At 38.5% G+C, this 17534-nt stretch overlaps 1 protein-coding gene across 1 annotated transcript in view; it reads left to right on the top strand.

Moving 5' to 3' along the window:
- LOC309689745 (E3 ubiquitin-protein ligase rnf213-alpha-like) overlaps positions 1-17534 on the top strand; it is a 79012-nt gene that overhangs the window by 19159 nt on the left and 42319 nt on the right. Inside the window, exons 16-23 of the mRNA XM_082506366.1 lie at positions 1725-1823; positions 1905-2027; positions 2181-2367; positions 2679-2852; positions 3526-3678; positions 5089-5699; positions 6080-6239; positions 6320-6537. Of these exons, the coding sequence (XP_082362492.1) occupies positions 1725-1823; positions 1905-2027; positions 2181-2367; positions 2679-2852; positions 3526-3678; positions 5089-5699; positions 6080-6239; positions 6320-6537 (1725 nt within the window). The remainder of the gene's footprint in view (positions 1-1724; positions 1824-1904; positions 2028-2180; positions 2368-2678; positions 2853-3525; positions 3679-5088; positions 5700-6079; positions 6240-6319; positions 6538-17534) is intronic.

The following is a 17534-nucleotide window of genomic DNA, read 5'->3' as shown; positions in this document are numbered from 1 at the left end:
AGGACCACCCTAGCATGGCTACCACAGCATCCTCCATCCCATCCGGTTTGGACCATCATTTATTTTTCAACAGGACAATGACCCCAAACACACCTCTAGGCCGTGTAAGGGCTATTTGAGCAAGAAGGAGAGTGATGGAGTGCTGCACCATGGTCTGGCCTCCACAGTCACCTGACCTAAACCCAGTGGAGATGATTTGGGATAAGATGGACCACAGAGTGAAGGCAAAACAAGTGCTCAGGAACTCTGGGAATTCCTTCAAGACTGTCGGAAAACCATTTCAGTTGACGACCTCATGAAGCTCAGAGAGAGAATGCTAAGAGTGTGCAAAGCAGTAATCAAAGCAAAGGATGGCTATTTTGAAAAACCTAAAATATTAAACATGTTTTGAGTTATTTCACAATTTTTTGTTTACTACATAATTCCACATGTGTCCATTCATAGTCTTGTTGCCTTCAGTAAGAATCTACAATGTAAATAGTCATGAAAATCAAGAAAAAACATAAAAGGAGAAGGTCTTTATTCATGCTCAATCATCCAGGTAAGTAAATCCCCAAAAGTTAATTTTATTCATCTGGACGTTTTCAGTGGGAGAAACGTTTCGTCACTCATCCAAGTGACTTCTTCAGTCTCAGCTGACTGCAGGTTTCCCCAGTCTTATAAACAGTACATTTGCATAATGACTGAAACCTGCACCACTGAAAGAAAAATGGGATGGGAGGTCAGTTGCTTGATCATTAATATGCAAATTCTCTGGATATTAATGATGAGTGATGAAACATTTCTCCCACTGAAAACACTACGTCCAGATGAACAGAATGAACTTTTGGGGATTAGAGGAGAAGATGTGTTGAAACATATGACCGGTAGTTTATATGTACCTTGTGGCCTCATCTTTGCCCATCTCAAAACATTTTCATAGTTGGGGACCAAAGCAAGTGAACAATAGTCTCATTTTACTTTTAATTGCTTTTGTTTTGCTTCATTTTTGTTTTTAATTAAATGTGTACCACATTTATTTTCTGTGAAGTAAAGCGCATTAATACAATTTTTTTTTTCTACAAGAATAGCATGTGTGATAGGTGCATTAAAGTACGGATCAAGTTTGGACTTGATCCTTATTTAGGCCTGCAGTCTGCTCTAAGCCATTGTTTTACACATATAAAAAGAGCCTGACATAACTACAACTATGAATTCGTTTTTGAAAAAAGAGAACTAAAATCAAACCAATTTCATGAAAAAAATTTTTACCTACAGGAGTTCTTTTGATATCTGCCCACTTCAGTTCACTAAGTACTCTAGGCTAAATACGTCACAATTGCAGCTATCTGGAATAATAATGCGTCACTTCTCTTTTTAAGATAGCTGTCCTAGTTAGTTTTTTTCTTCATGCTACAAGTGAAAAACAAACTCCCAGCTGTCTGCCTCTCCTTTTTCAGAATCATTTCAAGTCATTTATCATTTTAAATATAGCAACAAACAAATAATAAACAAACAGTAAATACAGTAAAAAAAAAAAAACAGTAGGACCACTTGTTACTGTCAAGCATCTAAGTCTAATGCCACTGCAATTGGCGGTGGTATCAGACAATCTTCTGTGAAATTTGAGCAGTTTAAGTCCTTTGTTTCCTGGACTGTAATTTCAGAGTTTTTATCAAGTACAAGTTAACATGCCTATTAGTGGACACTGCAATAATCTATTAAAATGCACATCTTTTTTGTAGGTATGGAGCAATATCCTGAAAGTATCTTTTAGTCGTGAGGAACACACTAAAAAATGGAGAAGTACATTCATGAAGGATTTTGAAGGCAAACTGAAAAAAGTAAGAATGAATTTTTATTTGAGTTGTCATCATTGCATGTGCACCTGAAAAACATATTGATCATATGTGCTTGTGTGCTAGGAAAATCATGTAAATCAAATTGGAATATACTGTACCACAATGGAAAAGGCGAGCAACACATGTCCATCATTATGCAGCACAATGGAGAAATGTGCACTGGAGGCAGTTGCACGTATTTGCCAGGTATGATTTCAAAAAATTATGAAAAATGCTTATTAATTTCACATGATATTATTGTACATTCAATGGAAATTGAGAGGGGGGGGGGTAATAGAAAAAGTTATAAATTAATATTAACACACACACACATTAACCTATTCCCTGTTTTCTGCTTAGGATAAATCTGGTGAAGGGGTGTTGAATCTTTTGAAAAGACATAATATCACAAAGTTTCTGAAGCTTATGTCTGTTGTTGTGGTGGAGTCATGGCCCAAAGTCAATGGAGAGTACATTCAAGGCGAAGGCTCAATATTTGAGTATCTTATGAACTGGCCCATGGCCAAAACTATCTTCCAGTTGGCAGGTAAACTTTAAAATTGAAAAAAAAAATGTACTACTACTCTTTATTAATGTCTAGATTATTGTTACTCTCTAGCATAATATTAATTGCACATTTCTGTGTAGTGCCCATTTTATGTTTATATTATATTTTACATAAATATGTGAACGTAAATGCCAGGCTGTGGGTTTGTAAGGCTGGATGTGTTATTTGTGTAGTATATCTATTTAACAAATTTTAGAAAATAAATGTAGAAAGCCATAAACAGACTTTCATTTTATTTTATCTAAAAAGTCAGTAAAATGTGTTTGGGTTTTTGTACTCTTGTTTTCCAGGTGCTAGAGAGGGACTGGTTGAATCATTTTCAGATGAAGCACAAACCATGATAGCTTTGGGGGCTTCAGCATTCAAATCTGTATCAGAAAAGTTCCTCAATGGAGACATTCAGTTTAAAGCTCTACTTCACATTTTCCAGAGAAAACGTGAATTTCTTGATTTGCTGAAGACAGGTGAATACGAATATCTATCTACTTCTGCCAGTTCTGCTTAGCATTCCTCTTTCTTTTCTTCACTCTTTTGTCTACTTCCCATTACTTCAGATTGTTTCTGTGCACTACTCTTTTCCTCTGAAGGGTTTTTGTTGTTTTGTGTTTGATTTGTTTTATTATTATTAATATTATTATTATTTCACCTTCTACAACACATCCCAAAGTATGAAATGAAAGTTATCTAGACATTTGAATTTAGTAACACAATTTGCAATTTTAAAAATGACGTTACATGAATAAACTCTCTACAGTTACATTGCAGTTTCACATAAAATGTAAAGCGTGTTATTGCTCCCAGTACCACGAACAAATTAATAACAGCCAATGTTCTATAAAATCAGCAGAAGTTTGAATGGTCTATTTGATAAAATCTAGGTAAACAAAGATATTTGCATATTTACTGAATAAATGGTTTCTAATCTGTTTAATTCACAACCCAGGAATACAAAGAGGTGTGTGTGTGTGTGTGTGTGTGTGTGTGTGTGTGTGTGTGTGTGTGTGTGTGTGTGTGTGTGTGTGTGTGGCAGGAAATGTACAAGTAAAATGATAACAAAATTTCAGTTGTGTTATGTATTATGGAGCATTACCTTATTTATCTATATTTCTGGTCATCAAAGTGTTTATGCTTCTCCAGATGGTCTATGTGATGATGGTCGCTGCAAAGATGAGCAAAACATGAAAACATTACTAAGACTGAGAGAAGAAGAAGCAGCGGCAGTGAATACTGAAAAGGAGCGGGTCAAAAGTCTTCTGCAAATGTGCCAGGACGTTCCAGAGCATGTGAAAGGTGGGTGGTGCTAGCAAACTGAGAAAAAAAGAAGCTTGCAAACTAAATTCCAAAAATGTTGAGATGCCCTGTAAAATGTAAATAAAATCAAAGAACAAAACCTATATTTTGTTTACAGTAGATATAAAACATATCAAATGTTTACACTGAGAAAGTGTACAATATTAGGAAAAATATTAGCTTATTTTTAATTTGATGGCAGCAACACATCTCAAAAATTTGGGAAATTGTGCACCATCTGGTCTTCTTTTAACTGTAAATGTCTGGGAACTGAGAAGACCAGCGGCTGGACTTTTGCGAGAGGAATGTTATTAAATTTTTGTCTTACATAGTATTCTAACTGCTCAGCAGTCTTCTTTGCTGTAGCTTTTGTTTCATGATGCTTCGACGGTTTGCAGTTGGTGAAAAGGTCCCAGCATTTTCAGAACTTAATTTTTACTATTATATTTTTATATCATTATACTCTTTTTATTTAATTGTTACAACTATCATCTCAGAGTAAAAGGTTCACAGTTTAAACCTCCCTGTTCAGTGGAAGCTTTTCTGTATGACTCTGTGGGTTTTCTCTGAGTACTCCTGCACATCAGGTTCTGTTAAGGTGGTGATGGAGCTTTTGGCCCTGTTCTAGATAAGACTGCAGAAAAAAAAAAGGTCTGATATCTCCTCAATGATAGAGATTTATTTTTTTTTTAAAAAGAATACCTCTGGGACAAATTTACCAATGGTCTACATGAACATAAAGCATTTTTTTCGTGTTATAAAGTTATTCTCAGGATTTTCCAAGGAGGCATAATGTCAGTTTTGCAATGAAAGGTGTGGGCACAGGTTCTTTTATGCCTGGAATAGAATTTAGCTTTTCAAAAGCCAAACGTTTTGAAGAACATTTAAATAAAACATGCTAACATGATTTACAAAAGAATGATTTTATTGCGTCGGATACGGCAGTGACAGTTTCCAATCGAATGTTTTATTTTGCTTGTTCATATTACTGGGAGAGGGTATGTGAGCATGCATTTGGCCTGGGATGGTTCAAGGGTGTCAATGTGGTGCCAGAGCTTCTGCTGTGTCCTGAAACTCTTTTCTAAGACCTCACCCTGAATGTTTATAGAACCAATTCATTGTTTTGGGTAAGAAGAACATATCTTAGTAGTTTTTCATTAGAAGTGTGGACATTCATTTTTTTAACACTGTAAAAATAAATAGATCCATATAGGAGCCTCTGGAAGGACCGAATTCAGGAGGAATTCTATTGATCTTAAAAGGCTGTTGCTACTTCATATTGAAAGAGTGAATAATGAACTCTTTGGGTCTAGAAATAATTAAACTAGGAAAGGACTGGGAAAATAATTTTTGGTGTTATATTTTCACAGTAATTTTTATGCTTACATCTTTTCCACATCTAATCCACAGTTGATTTCAATGGATTGGACAAAAAGCTTGATCAGAACACAGATACAATGAAACTGAATGAATTTATGAAGGTCCGCACTCTCGATGGACTGATCTCTCCTACATCCGTAAATGTCACTTATTTCAATCTGTGTGATACAACCTGCCAAATGGCTTCAGAACTGAATGCCATCAAAGACAGCATGATCTTCAGAACATGCTGGAAAAACCAAGTGGAGGAGCTATCAAGAGACCAATCGGATACAGATAACACTGATAGAAATGAAGAAATCTATACCCTTGACCAGGTCTACAACAAAATATTTCAGAGCTGCTACAACAATTACAAAAAGCTTTATGATAGTCTAAAGAGTGGAGAACTTCTATTGGAAGAAATTGACAACATCTTTGAAGGCTATAAAGGAAAGTGTGAAAACTTGAAAAAGGACTTAGATATCATGTGCAGAGTAGACACATCTGATAACAGAACATGGATCAAAGAAAGGGTTAAACAAATTCAGCAATACCAGGATGTTCATCTAGCAGTTGAATCTTCCAAAATCATTGAGGACATCAAAAGCATGCTATGTCCAGAAGGGGACTTCAGTGTACTGGAGAGGTTGCTGCAAATGGTATGTTTAAAATTACTTAATATTATTAAAAACAAGGTAATTGAAATAAACTCTAGCCCTTACCTGCAAAATATTCACATTTGACTTACTTTTGACTCCTTTGATGGATGAATCCAGTCATGTTCAGCTAAAGAAAATATATTCTTGATATATATTATATAATTGAGTTATTAAGATAAATCCATTAGTGATCATGTTGAACAACAGACACTGTTAAAAATCATTTTGATCTTGTTCTCAGATGTAAAATATTCTAAAAGAATGACAGACATGAAATGTGTGTGATCTAAACAACCATCATAAAACATTTATTTGGGGGTATAAATACTCTTCTATAAAATACATTTTTGTGGGATTTAATATCATTGTATATTTTTCAGAATGACTCCAGCTTCAAGAAAAACAACCTGAACTGCATTGATGATGCTTTCATAAATGCAAAAAATATTCTTAAAGGCATTACAGACAGTCGCAAGGAATGTCTTCAAAAATTCCTCCAGAGTAAAGATTTTATCCAGTGGATTAAAAAAGAACTTAAAGGTATAAAATATTCTATTTTTTTTATCATTAACAATTACATATAGAATTTCATAACAACTAAAGAATACTTGTAACTGCAGATATCAATGAGCTGAAAGTTTTTGTTGACCTGGCATCCATCTCTGCTGGAGAAAATGACATGGATGTCGATCGAGTGGCCTGCTTTCATGATGCTGTCCTTGGTTTCTCGTCCATGCTGTATGACCTGAAGCAGGATTCTGATTTTCAGAAATTCAATGAGTCACTTGCAAAATTGTGGAAGGCACTTGATAATGACAAAGATATACCCAAGAAGCTGGTAAGACCTTCCTTTATGAAATATAACTAACATCACTGCTATAAATGGATAGAAGTACTAACATTAAGAATATGTCCTGATTTATCACTGAAGCTGTTAAAAAATTAAAAACCTTGCTTCTTTTAAATATCATAGGGTATTTAAAAGATATTTCTTAATATAGATATTACTGATACTAATCTATATTAACAATATAATCAGTAGTCTGAGGTTGGATTTAGTTAAGGAACGGTCTGACTACTGTGGATGAATTTTGCTATATGGGCTGTGAAGGTTCTCAGTCATCCAGGTCATCGTGGTCTAAGGAACTTGGAAAGAAAAGCATCTGGACTTCTTTAAGTTGCTTGAAGACATGTCACCGCTCATCCAAGACGCTTCTTCAGTTCTAAGGTCAATTGGTGGAGAGTCCCAGATTTAGCTCCTAGGGGAGTGTCCTTCAAGAGGGACATGGACCCCTATCCTTGAAAGAGTGACCTTTGTCCTTTAGATGTAGACAGAAAGCCAAGTCTTGTCCTGTGGAGGTGGCTCTTCAATGTTGTGCTGTGCGTTTATGACGTGGTTGTTTGGTCACTCCAATGTAGAGGTCTGAGCATTCCTCATTACACTGTACAGCATACACTACATTATTAAGTTTGTGTTGAGGAGTTTTGTCTTTGAGATGAACCTGTTTTTTTTTTTCTGAGTTTGTGGCTGGGTCTGAAGTACACTGGGATGTCATGCTTGGAAAAGACTCCCCTGAGTTTTTCTGATAAACCAGCTGCATAGGGGATGACAACATTGTTGCTTTGTCTTTCTGATCTTCCCTAGATTGTGTCTGACCTTCTTTTCTGTGCATCTTTGCTGACTTGATGAGTCAGCAAAGATCACATGTTTTAAGGGCTTCCTTTACTAATAATAATGATAATGTATACTTTATTGATCCCCTTGGGGAAATTATTCTCTCTGCATTTAACCCATTCACTCAGTAAAGCAGTGGGCAGCTGCAAATCAGGCGCCCGGAGAGCAGTGTGTAGGGACGGTACCTTGCTCAGGGGTACCTCAGGGTAGCTGTTCAGTGGATTTGAACCCCCGACCTTCCGATTATGGGCCGGAACTACTGAGCTGTCCCTGCCATGTGTGTGTTGGAGGGCTTAGAGGGAACATTTTATGCCCGGTGTTGTAAGGTCCTGATTACTCCAAGTTTGTGTTCCAGAAGGTGGTGGGAGTCAAAGAGGAGGTGCTGGTCCAATGACATCTAGGTCAAAATCGAAACCCAAGAAGTAGAATCCTTTAATGCTCACATCAATGCTGTAGATAAAAACATAAAGCTCACCAGGGAAGACACAAAGGATAACTGTTTGCCATTCCTGGACTGTGCTGTGCGCATTGAAGGGAATGGAAACCGTTGAACGTTGAAGTTGAGGTTTCCATCGGACCAGCACCTCCTCTTTGACTCCCACTACCCTCTGGAACACAAACTTGGAGTAATCAGGACCCTACAACACCAGGCAGAAAATGTTCCCTCTAATCCCTGAAGGGTAAAGGAAGGAACACACACATTAAGGAAGCTCTTAAAACATGTGATTATCCTAATTGGGCTCTCATCAAGTCAGCATAGAAAAGAAGATCAGACACCAACTAGGGAAGATCAGAAAGACAAACGCAACAATGTTGTCATCCTCTATGTAGCCGGTTTATCAGAAAAACTCAGGAGAGTCTTCTCCAAGCAGGACATATCAGTGTACTTCAGACCAGCTCACAAACAGAAACTGGTTCAGATGGTTTGGAAGAGCACTGATAGAAGCCATCTATGTCCACTGTGAACAACCATCTTTGAACAGAGGCGGTGGTTTACGACACCAACTGTCTGCTCTCTATGATACAGTTTTGAGATCCCTTCCCAGATGCCTTAATGCCCACTCACATCCTTGGCCTTGTGACGTACAGAAATCACATGATAGGGTGGGGCTACGTTGCACAGTGGGTTCACCCAAAACCTTGGCTGATTGTGACCCACACCCATTTTCACATCTTGGCTTGTGTGATTAGGTAGAGGATCAAACGGGGGTCCATTGTCCCTCTTGGGGGGATACTCCCATAGGGCTCAAATCTCAGGCTCTTCGCCAAGTGACCTTAGAACTGAAGAAGCTTCTCAGATAAGATGTGAAACGTCTTCAAGCAACTTAAAGAAGTCCAGACACTTTTCTTTCCGAGCTCCTTAGACTTTTCTATATGGGCTTAATATTACAGATTTGTAATATTAAAAGATTTGTTGATCAAATATGGTAGATCTTTACAAAGTTGATGCAATATCCATGATTTATTGCTTTATAAATTTTTTAGATGTGAAATAAATGAACTTAGTAAGTACATTTATTTATTTATTTATTTATAGAGTGACTTTCAAAAAATCAAAAGGCATCTCTCTGTAAATAAAACCAACAGTGCAAAAAAACATTAGACCAGGAATAAAATGACACCAAAAAAGTGAAAAAACCATAGCCTGACTGTCAATTTAAAAGGATACATTTTTAGCTGCTTTTTGAAAGAGTCCACTGAATTTACAGATTGCAAAGTGGATTGTGGAAAACACGGAATTCTCTCCTCAATCTTAAAAAAAGATTATTCCTTTTTAAAATGCTTGTGAGTAAAGTAGCGGGACCAGACGGTTTATGTGCTGAGTTTTATAGAGAATCCCGAGAAATTTTAGCTGGCCCGTTGTTGAACATGTACAATGACTTCTTTAAAAAGGGTCTCTTGCCCAATTCTTTAAGCCAATATATCCCTTATACTTAAAAAAGGTAAGCTATCTGAAGATTGTGCCTCCTACAGGCCAATCTCTTTGTTGAATGTGGATCTGAAAATCCTCTCCAAGATATTAGAAAAACATCTAGAACTTTTACTCCCCTTGCTAATTAAAAAGGACCAAAGGGGTTTCATTAAAGGGCACAACTCATATAATAACATGCGTATGTTGTTGAATATGATCCAGTTCTTCCAACAAAAGTCTCTACTTGGTTTGGTGATCTTCCTTGATGCCCAGAAGGCATTTGTCAGTGTTGAATGGTCTCACCTGTTTTTTACACACTGGTTTCAGTGGAAATGTTATAAACTGGATTAAGTTACTTTATAACAATCCCTGCTCTGCAGTTCTCACAAACTGGGGTGCGGTCCTCCAACTTCCAGATACTGAAGGGAACTAGACAAGGCTGTCCCCTCTCCCCTTTGCTCCTTGCCTTGACCATAGAGGCAGATGCAGTACGAGCTCAAGTAGACATACTCAGGCAGACATACATGGTGTATCCATAGGACAAAGACAGCATAAGATTACTTTGTATGCTGATGATGTACTTGTTGTGTTGACTCGGCTGGAAACATCAATCCCCTCTGTGGTTGAAACTGTTAATAAATTTAGCAAGATCTCAGGCTATAAAATTAATTTCAATAAATCAGAGATGATGCTATTGGACAGTCTGAGACAAAGACCACGGGTCCCTTCTGCATTTCCCTTCACTTGGTCCTGACAGGGCTTTACGTATCTGGGAATTAGGGTCACACCTGCTTTTAACCAGATAAATAAAAGTAATTTTACGCCCCTATTTGAGCAGTTCAATTTAGATTTGGAGAGATGGAAGTCCTTACCTCTGTCCTGGCTCGGTCATATCGCTCTTCTGAAAATAAACATTCTACACAGGCTACTTTACCCAATACAGATGGTTCCAACCCTTATCCCACCAAAAACTATTCAAACTCTAAATGGCTGGTTTACCTCCTTTGTTTGGGCAGGGAGGAAACTTTGTCTTAAAATATCCACGTTATGTCTTCCATCCTCAAAGCGGGCCTTGATTTAGTATCAGCTAAGTATCAGCTGAGCACCCATATGCGTATAGCTGCCGATTGGGTACAACAGCCTGCTCCTGTCTGGTTGGATATCGAGAGCTCTTTGTCCAACTTCCCTTTGAAAAATTTGCTTTTTGTGGGAAAACCTAAGACCTTAAGGATGTTCTGTTCTGGATCTACTGTTAGAGCTTGGCAAATGGTTCAAAACCTAGAAGGAAAGTCTCACTTAACATCTCTTTTCACCCCCTTATCCGACTATCCTCTCTTTCTGCCTGGGACCACTAACCCTGGCTTTCGGAACTGGGCTACGAATGTTTTTTTTCTCCTTCTTCTGACTTAATGCCCAGGTCGAAGCTTATGTAAATACAACATTCATAGGTACGACTTCTTTAGATATTTACAAGTGAGGGACCATATCCAAAGGGCTACAACAATGCGTAATAATCAAACCCTCTCTAACTGTGAAAAGCCAAAACCTTATTTCAGCCAAACCTCAGAACTTTTATAAAGAAAATTATGGCCTGTTAACAGAGTTTGGGGTCATGGACACAACTTATTTGAAGAGGACTTGGGAAAAGGAATTGCATATTGAGATTAGTGACGAGCATCTGTAATAAAGTAAAGGCAAGCCAAATTAAAATTCTACACATAGCTCACATATCACCTTCTCAACACCATAAATACAATTCAGACCTTTCTCCGCTGTGCCCTAAAAGTAAAATAGAGGTGGGCAACCTCACGCACTGTCTATGGTCCTGCCAGAAAATACAATTTTGGTTTGTCATAAAGCATGAACTGGATAAGATCTTCACCACTGACACTGAATGCAATCCATTCTGTATGCTACTCGGAGTGGCGAATGACCAAATCAGGGGGAAGTTTGGAAAGCAGTTCTATGGGCTGTTAACTTTCTGTGCAAGGAAATGTGTCCTTTTGAACTGGATCACGAACACGACCCCATCTAAGACTCAGTGGCACCGGACTGTACTGGAGTATGTGTCACTAGATTTCCTAAGATGCAAGTTACATAGTAAGGACAAGAAGTTTCATAAAATATGGGACCCATTTGTGGCGTGTGCCGGCTTGGATATTTCTGCTATTTTCTCACGGTCCCTGGTATAATACAAGCATGTCACTGCTATTTTACATATGAGCAGTGTTGGTTCAAGTTACTTGAAAAAAGTAATCAGTAACTAATTACCGATTACTTCCCCAAAAAAGTAATCCAGTTACTTTACTGATTACTTATTTTCAAAAGTAATTAATTACTTAGTTACTTAGTTACTTTTTAAAAACACGATCTACAACCTGAATAGGTGATGAAGCGATAGATCTTTCAGCACAATTCTACTTTTTCTGCATAATCCATCATACAAAATGTAATCAAATGGAAAAGTCTCTTTTTAAAACTTGTTTATTAGTTTTAACCTTTTAACTTTATGCATCAAGCAAAAATGTAATTATCAGTGTTGGGTAAGTTACTTTAAAATAGTAACTTAGTTACATTACTAGTTACTTCTCTCAAAAGTAACTCTGTTACTTCAAGTTACTCGTTACTTTCAAACTAACTAGTTACTAGGGAAAGTAACTTTGGTTTTACTCAGAATTCTCTTGTTAATGTGTTTCTTCCATAACTTTGCCAGTCTTCTAGCTTGCTTACTTGCCACAAGTGCACTGTGCCACCTACCAATAGAAAGGAAAAGATAATGTGCATATTTCCATGAGAGAAATCCCACGCCTGGACCGTCATTGACTGTTGCCATGATTCTAGCCTACGTCACGGCGTCATGTGCGCCTTTTACATCCAACACAAAAACTGCAGTCGTGGTGCTTTCGATTGTACTCAGAACTCGGAAATTCTGCCTTCTGAATAGGAAGATGTAGGCAACACCAGACTGCAGATGAGCTGCATACAGAGCTGGACTGGGACAGAAAATCGTCCCGGGAATTTTGACTAGAGACCGGCCCACCATTATAGGAAAAATTATAAAGCCTTTGAATGAAAACAAACACTGTTGTGACAGTGATGAACACTGTTTTGATGGTATATATGCATCAATCTATCAATCGTTTGTTGTAAGATTCAGATAATTATTTTTTAAAAGCTAGACATTTTAAATGAGAATAAGAAAGAAAAATATTTCTTTGTGCCCCCCTCTCCCTGTTAATGTCCTACCTGCCCCCCTGGCAACACTTTGCTAGACCCGCCCCTGCACAGTTACCAGCTGTCAGTTACCTAAAAAAGGATCCTGGGGTTATTTGTCTCTCAGAAACAGTTCATAACTTCCCTTCAACTCATTCATGTCACCTAAAAGGTAAACCTGTTTCTCCATCACCTGTTCAGCTCTGATGATCCAGTAAGGACATCTCCTGGTTTCATCTTCATGTTTCCCTCTCACCAGATAACCAAACCATATCATGACCAGCAGCTTTTTTACAGCTGTGGCTCCAGCAAACATCAGCTGATACTAGAAATTAATATTTAATAAATTCTAACAACAGCTGATCAAACGTGCTGCTGTTTTAGAGTAATTACCTCTAAAACACTTAAGTTGGCTTTATTAAACATTAGATCTCTAGCTGGGAAAACATTTTTAATTAATGATTTAATCACTGAGCACAGCCTTGATTTTATGTTTTTAACTGAAACTTGGTTGGACCAAAGTAACAGTGGAGCTGTTCTCATCGAGACGACCCCTCCTAACTACAGTTTTATCAGTGAGGTCAGGGGGAGCAGGAGAGGAGGAGGGGTTGCTGTCTTATTTAATGAATCATTTCAATGTAAGCAGCTATCTCCTGGAAGTTTTCAGTCTTTTGAATATGTGGCTTTACAGCTGAAGGCCCCATCCAAAGTTGTGTTTCTTAATGTTTACAGGCCTCCCAAATACTGCACAGACTTTTTTAATGACCTCAGTGAACTGCTGTCTGTGATCTGTGTTGATTTTGACTGTGTAATTATTGTTGGGGATTTTAACATTCATGTGGACAACCCTCAGGACAAAGGGACTAAAGACCTGAGTAACACTCTGGGCAACTTTGGGCTGACTCAGCATGTAACAGAGGCCACACATAATAGAGGACACACTCTTGACCTACTGATCTCCAAAGGCCTGAGCATTTCAAAGGTTACTGTGTCTGATGTGGGCCTGTCTGATCATTACTGTGTTTTCTTTGAAAGTAAAATCTCAGCCCACACAAATATATCAACAACAGTGATCACAAAACGGTGTATAACTGAACACAGTAGTGCAATTTTTAACCAGGTCTTCCCATTAACACCTGACCTGCCCAGAGGGTCAGTCAATGAGCTCGTCAATAGCTTCAATGCTAACATGTTAAATGTAATGGACACTATTGCTCCCATTAAGGTGAAGGTTATCTCTGGAAGGAAAAAGTCTCCATGGAGAAACTCCACACTGGTGAAAAATGAAAAAAGAGAGTGTAGGAAAGCTGAGCACAGATGGAGAAAAACAAACCTCCAGGTTCATTATGACATTTATAAAGAGAAACTTCACAATTATAATTTACAACTGAGGAATGCAAGGAGGTCCTACTTCTCTGACATCATCACTAAAAACAGCCATAATGCTCGGGTCTTATTTTCTACAGTTGACAGGCTAACAAACCCTCCTGTGTCAGTGGCAGCTGAACTTCATTCGACCATGGCCTGCAATGACTTTGCCAAATTCTTCACTGAAAAAATCCAAAAAATTAGACAAGCAATTGGTACATCAACAGCAGATCCAGGATATGTACTGTGTCCACCAAAAAACTGTTTAAACACCATGAAACAGTTTCAACCTATTAACAGCAAAGACCTGGAGGACATCTTAGGTCAACTGAACTCCTCCTCCTGCTGTTTAGATGTCCTGCCAACAAGTTTTTTCAAAAAGGTCTCAAAGACTTTAGAGTCAGACCTGTTACAGATCGTCAACTTTTCTTTATTATCAGGTGTGTTTCCAGAATCACTAAAAACTGCTGTAATCAAACCTATACTGAAAAAGGACAATCTTGACAAGACACAAATGAACAACTACAGGCCGATCTCAAATCTCCCGTTTTTAAGTAAGATCATTGAAAAAGCAGTTTCTCAACAGCTCAGTTACTTCTTAAAACAGAATAATTGCTACGATGCCTTCCAGTCAGGTTTTAGACAGAACCACAGCACTGAAACTGCTCTGACCAAAGTGTTTAATGACATATGTCTGAATACAGACAGTGGAAAAATGTCAGTCCTAGTTTTACTGGATCTCAGTGCAGCATTTGATACAGTTGACCACAACATATTACTCAAACGACTGGAGAACTGGACAGGTCTTTCAGGAACTGTACTAAACTGGTTCAAAACATACTTAGAAAACAGGAAATACAGAAAAAATCAATAGGTAACTTCACATCTGAGCAGACAAGTACCACATGTGGAGTTCCCCAAGGTTCCATCTTGGGACCCCTTCTGTTTAACATCTACATGCTCCCACTGGCACAGATTATAAACAACAACAAAATAAACTATCACAGCTATGCAGATGACACACAAATATATATCACAATGTCACCAGGAGACCGAGGCCCTGTACAGGCTCTTGGTAAATGCATTGAGGAAATCAATGACTGGTTGTGCCACAATTTTCTCCAGCTAAACAAAAACAAAACTGAGGTAATAGTCTTTGGCGCCAAAGAAAAACGATTACAGGTCACCAGAGAACTTCAATCTATACATCTAAAAACCACAAACCAGGCGAGAAATTTGGGTGTAGTGATGGATGCAGACCTAAACTTAGAAAAACACATTAAGACAATAACAAAGTCAGCTTACTATCACCTCAAGAATATATCAAGGATAAAAGATCTGATGTCTCAACAGGACCTGGAAAAACTAGTCCATGCATTCATCTTTAGTAGGCTTGATTACTGTAACAGCATCTTTACAGGTCTACCTAAAAAATCAGTCAGACAACTACAGCTCATTCAGAACTCTGCTGCTCGAGTCCTCACTAAGACCAAAAAAGTGGACCACATCAGTCCAGCTCTGAGGTCCTTACACTGGCTGCCTGTCCGTCAGAGGATAGACTTTAAAGTTCTGATGCTGGCCTATAAAGCTCTGAATGGTTTAGGACCAAAATACATCAATGACCTCCTGACCCAGTATGAACCTTCCAGATCCCTCAGGTCATCTGGATCCGGTCTTTTATCAGTTCCCAGAGTCAGAACCAGACACGGAGAAGCTGCATTCAGCTTTTATGCTCCTTATATCTGGAACAAACTCCCAGAAAGCCTCAGATCAGCTGAAACACTCAGTTTATTTAAATCCAGGTTGAAGCCTCACCTGTTCTCAGCTGCATTTGAATAAAGCACCAAATCCACACTTTAAGCTTAAATTTCAAAACTTACATTTAACTACTGATTTTATCTACTGTTCTGATTTTATCTGTTTTGATTTTATATACTGTTTTGTTTGTTTGTTTGTTTGTTTGTTTGTTTGTTAATTAGTTAGTTAGTTTATTTGCTTGTTTTAATCAATTTTAAATCATGCTTTTTATTTGTTCTTGTTTCTAATGTCTCTGTAAAGCACTTTGAATCACCTTGTTGTTGAATTGTGCTATACAAATAAACTTGCCTTGCCTTGCCTTGCCTTGCTGTTGTTTAGCGCGACATCCGCTGGTTTCCTCTTTCGGCGCAAAGTGGGCGATAAACAAACAAGAGCCGATCAGCTGATCACTGATCAGTTTTCATGACTGAAGTAGAAACGGGAGAGGGAGGGGGGAGAATGAAAGAAGAAGAGGCAGCTGTGCAGCAAAGACACAGAATAACTCCAGCTTTGTGCCTTTTTCATTGTAGCTGAATTACGGGACAAACTGTTCCTTTTCACCTCAATAAGAAACGCGTAATATTTTCTCTGAATACCAGACGGGACGGTTGGCAACTCTAATAACTTATGAACAAAATAAAGTTCAACATCATTAACTTCATAGCACCCACCCAGCTGTATAGAAACTCCGTCATGCTAGCTAGCACGCAGTACGGAAAAAGTCAGAATAACGAAAATAAACTCCACCTAAACTTGGTTTATATCTGACCCAGAGAGACTGCAGGTCATAACTTCTTACCTGAAGTTCAGTTCACACTTGGACCGGCGGCCGCCTCGGGTCTCTTTTCCTTCTGCGTCCCCTTTCCTTCATCCACCTGCTGGCCTCCACCACTTGCTAATGTTACTGAATCTGTGGAAGCTCCGCGATAGCCACCACACGAAGTAACGAGTAACGACCCTATCTAAAGCCCAGTAACGACTAACGTGTTCCTGATTTTGGCATAATAACTAGTTACCGTGCTCGTTACCACAATAATAACGTAGCTACTGTAACGCGTTACTTAATAACGCGTTAGTCCCAACACTGGTAATTATATGCAACATTCTCTGACTGGAAGAAATTTGTTTAACATTTAAACTTATTTTCTGCACATTCCAGCACATAATTTTTTGTTTTTGTGTTTACACTCACTCTTTCAAATAGATGCAAGTAAAACACAGCAGAAAATAAATAACATCAAAGACTAGCGGTCCTTTTGCTCTATTTTCACCTGTAAAGCAGGAGTGGCGTAGGCCAGCGGTCCCCAACCCCCGGGCCTCAGACCGGTACCAGGCCGTAAGTCGTTTGGTACCGGGCCGCGAGAGTTGAGGCTCAGGTGTGAAATGTATAGTTTTCAGGGTTTTTATCGGTTTTCAGCGTTATTTTGTTATCGTTTTTCCTGGGTCTTTTCATGTGTGTTATGAATAAATCTTCTTTTTTTTGGTACCGGTACTAGTTTTATTTTGTTGTATTTATCCGCGACACCTTAAAGGCCGGTCCATGAAAATATTGTCGGGCATAAACCGGTCCGTGGCGCAAAAAAGGTTGGGGACCGCTGGCGTAGGCGGAGGTTTGCCCTGGTGCAGGTGTGCCGCAGCGGTCAGTTGAAGAATCCACGAGTTTCTCTGTGAATTTCCCATTACGTGGTAGCGCACTCCCGGTGCTTGCTTGGAAGTTTAGGGGGTTTTTTGCTGTAAAAAGAAGTTTTCTTCCCACGCACAACGGACACTAATGTTTTTGTCACTTTTTATGGAATCAAACTCAAAGTAAGGTCAGTACTTCCACGCTTTAAACGCTGCACGCTCATACTCTCTCCCGCACTCGATATAT

The sequence above is a fragment of the Aulonocara stuartgranti genome (assembly GCF_965226115.1).
Source record: "Aulonocara stuartgranti genome assembly, chromosome: 15".
Taxonomy (NCBI): domain Eukaryota; kingdom Metazoa; phylum Chordata; class Actinopteri; order Cichliformes; family Cichlidae; genus Aulonocara; species Aulonocara stuartgranti.
This window is presented reverse-complemented; position numbering and strand designations above follow the sequence as displayed.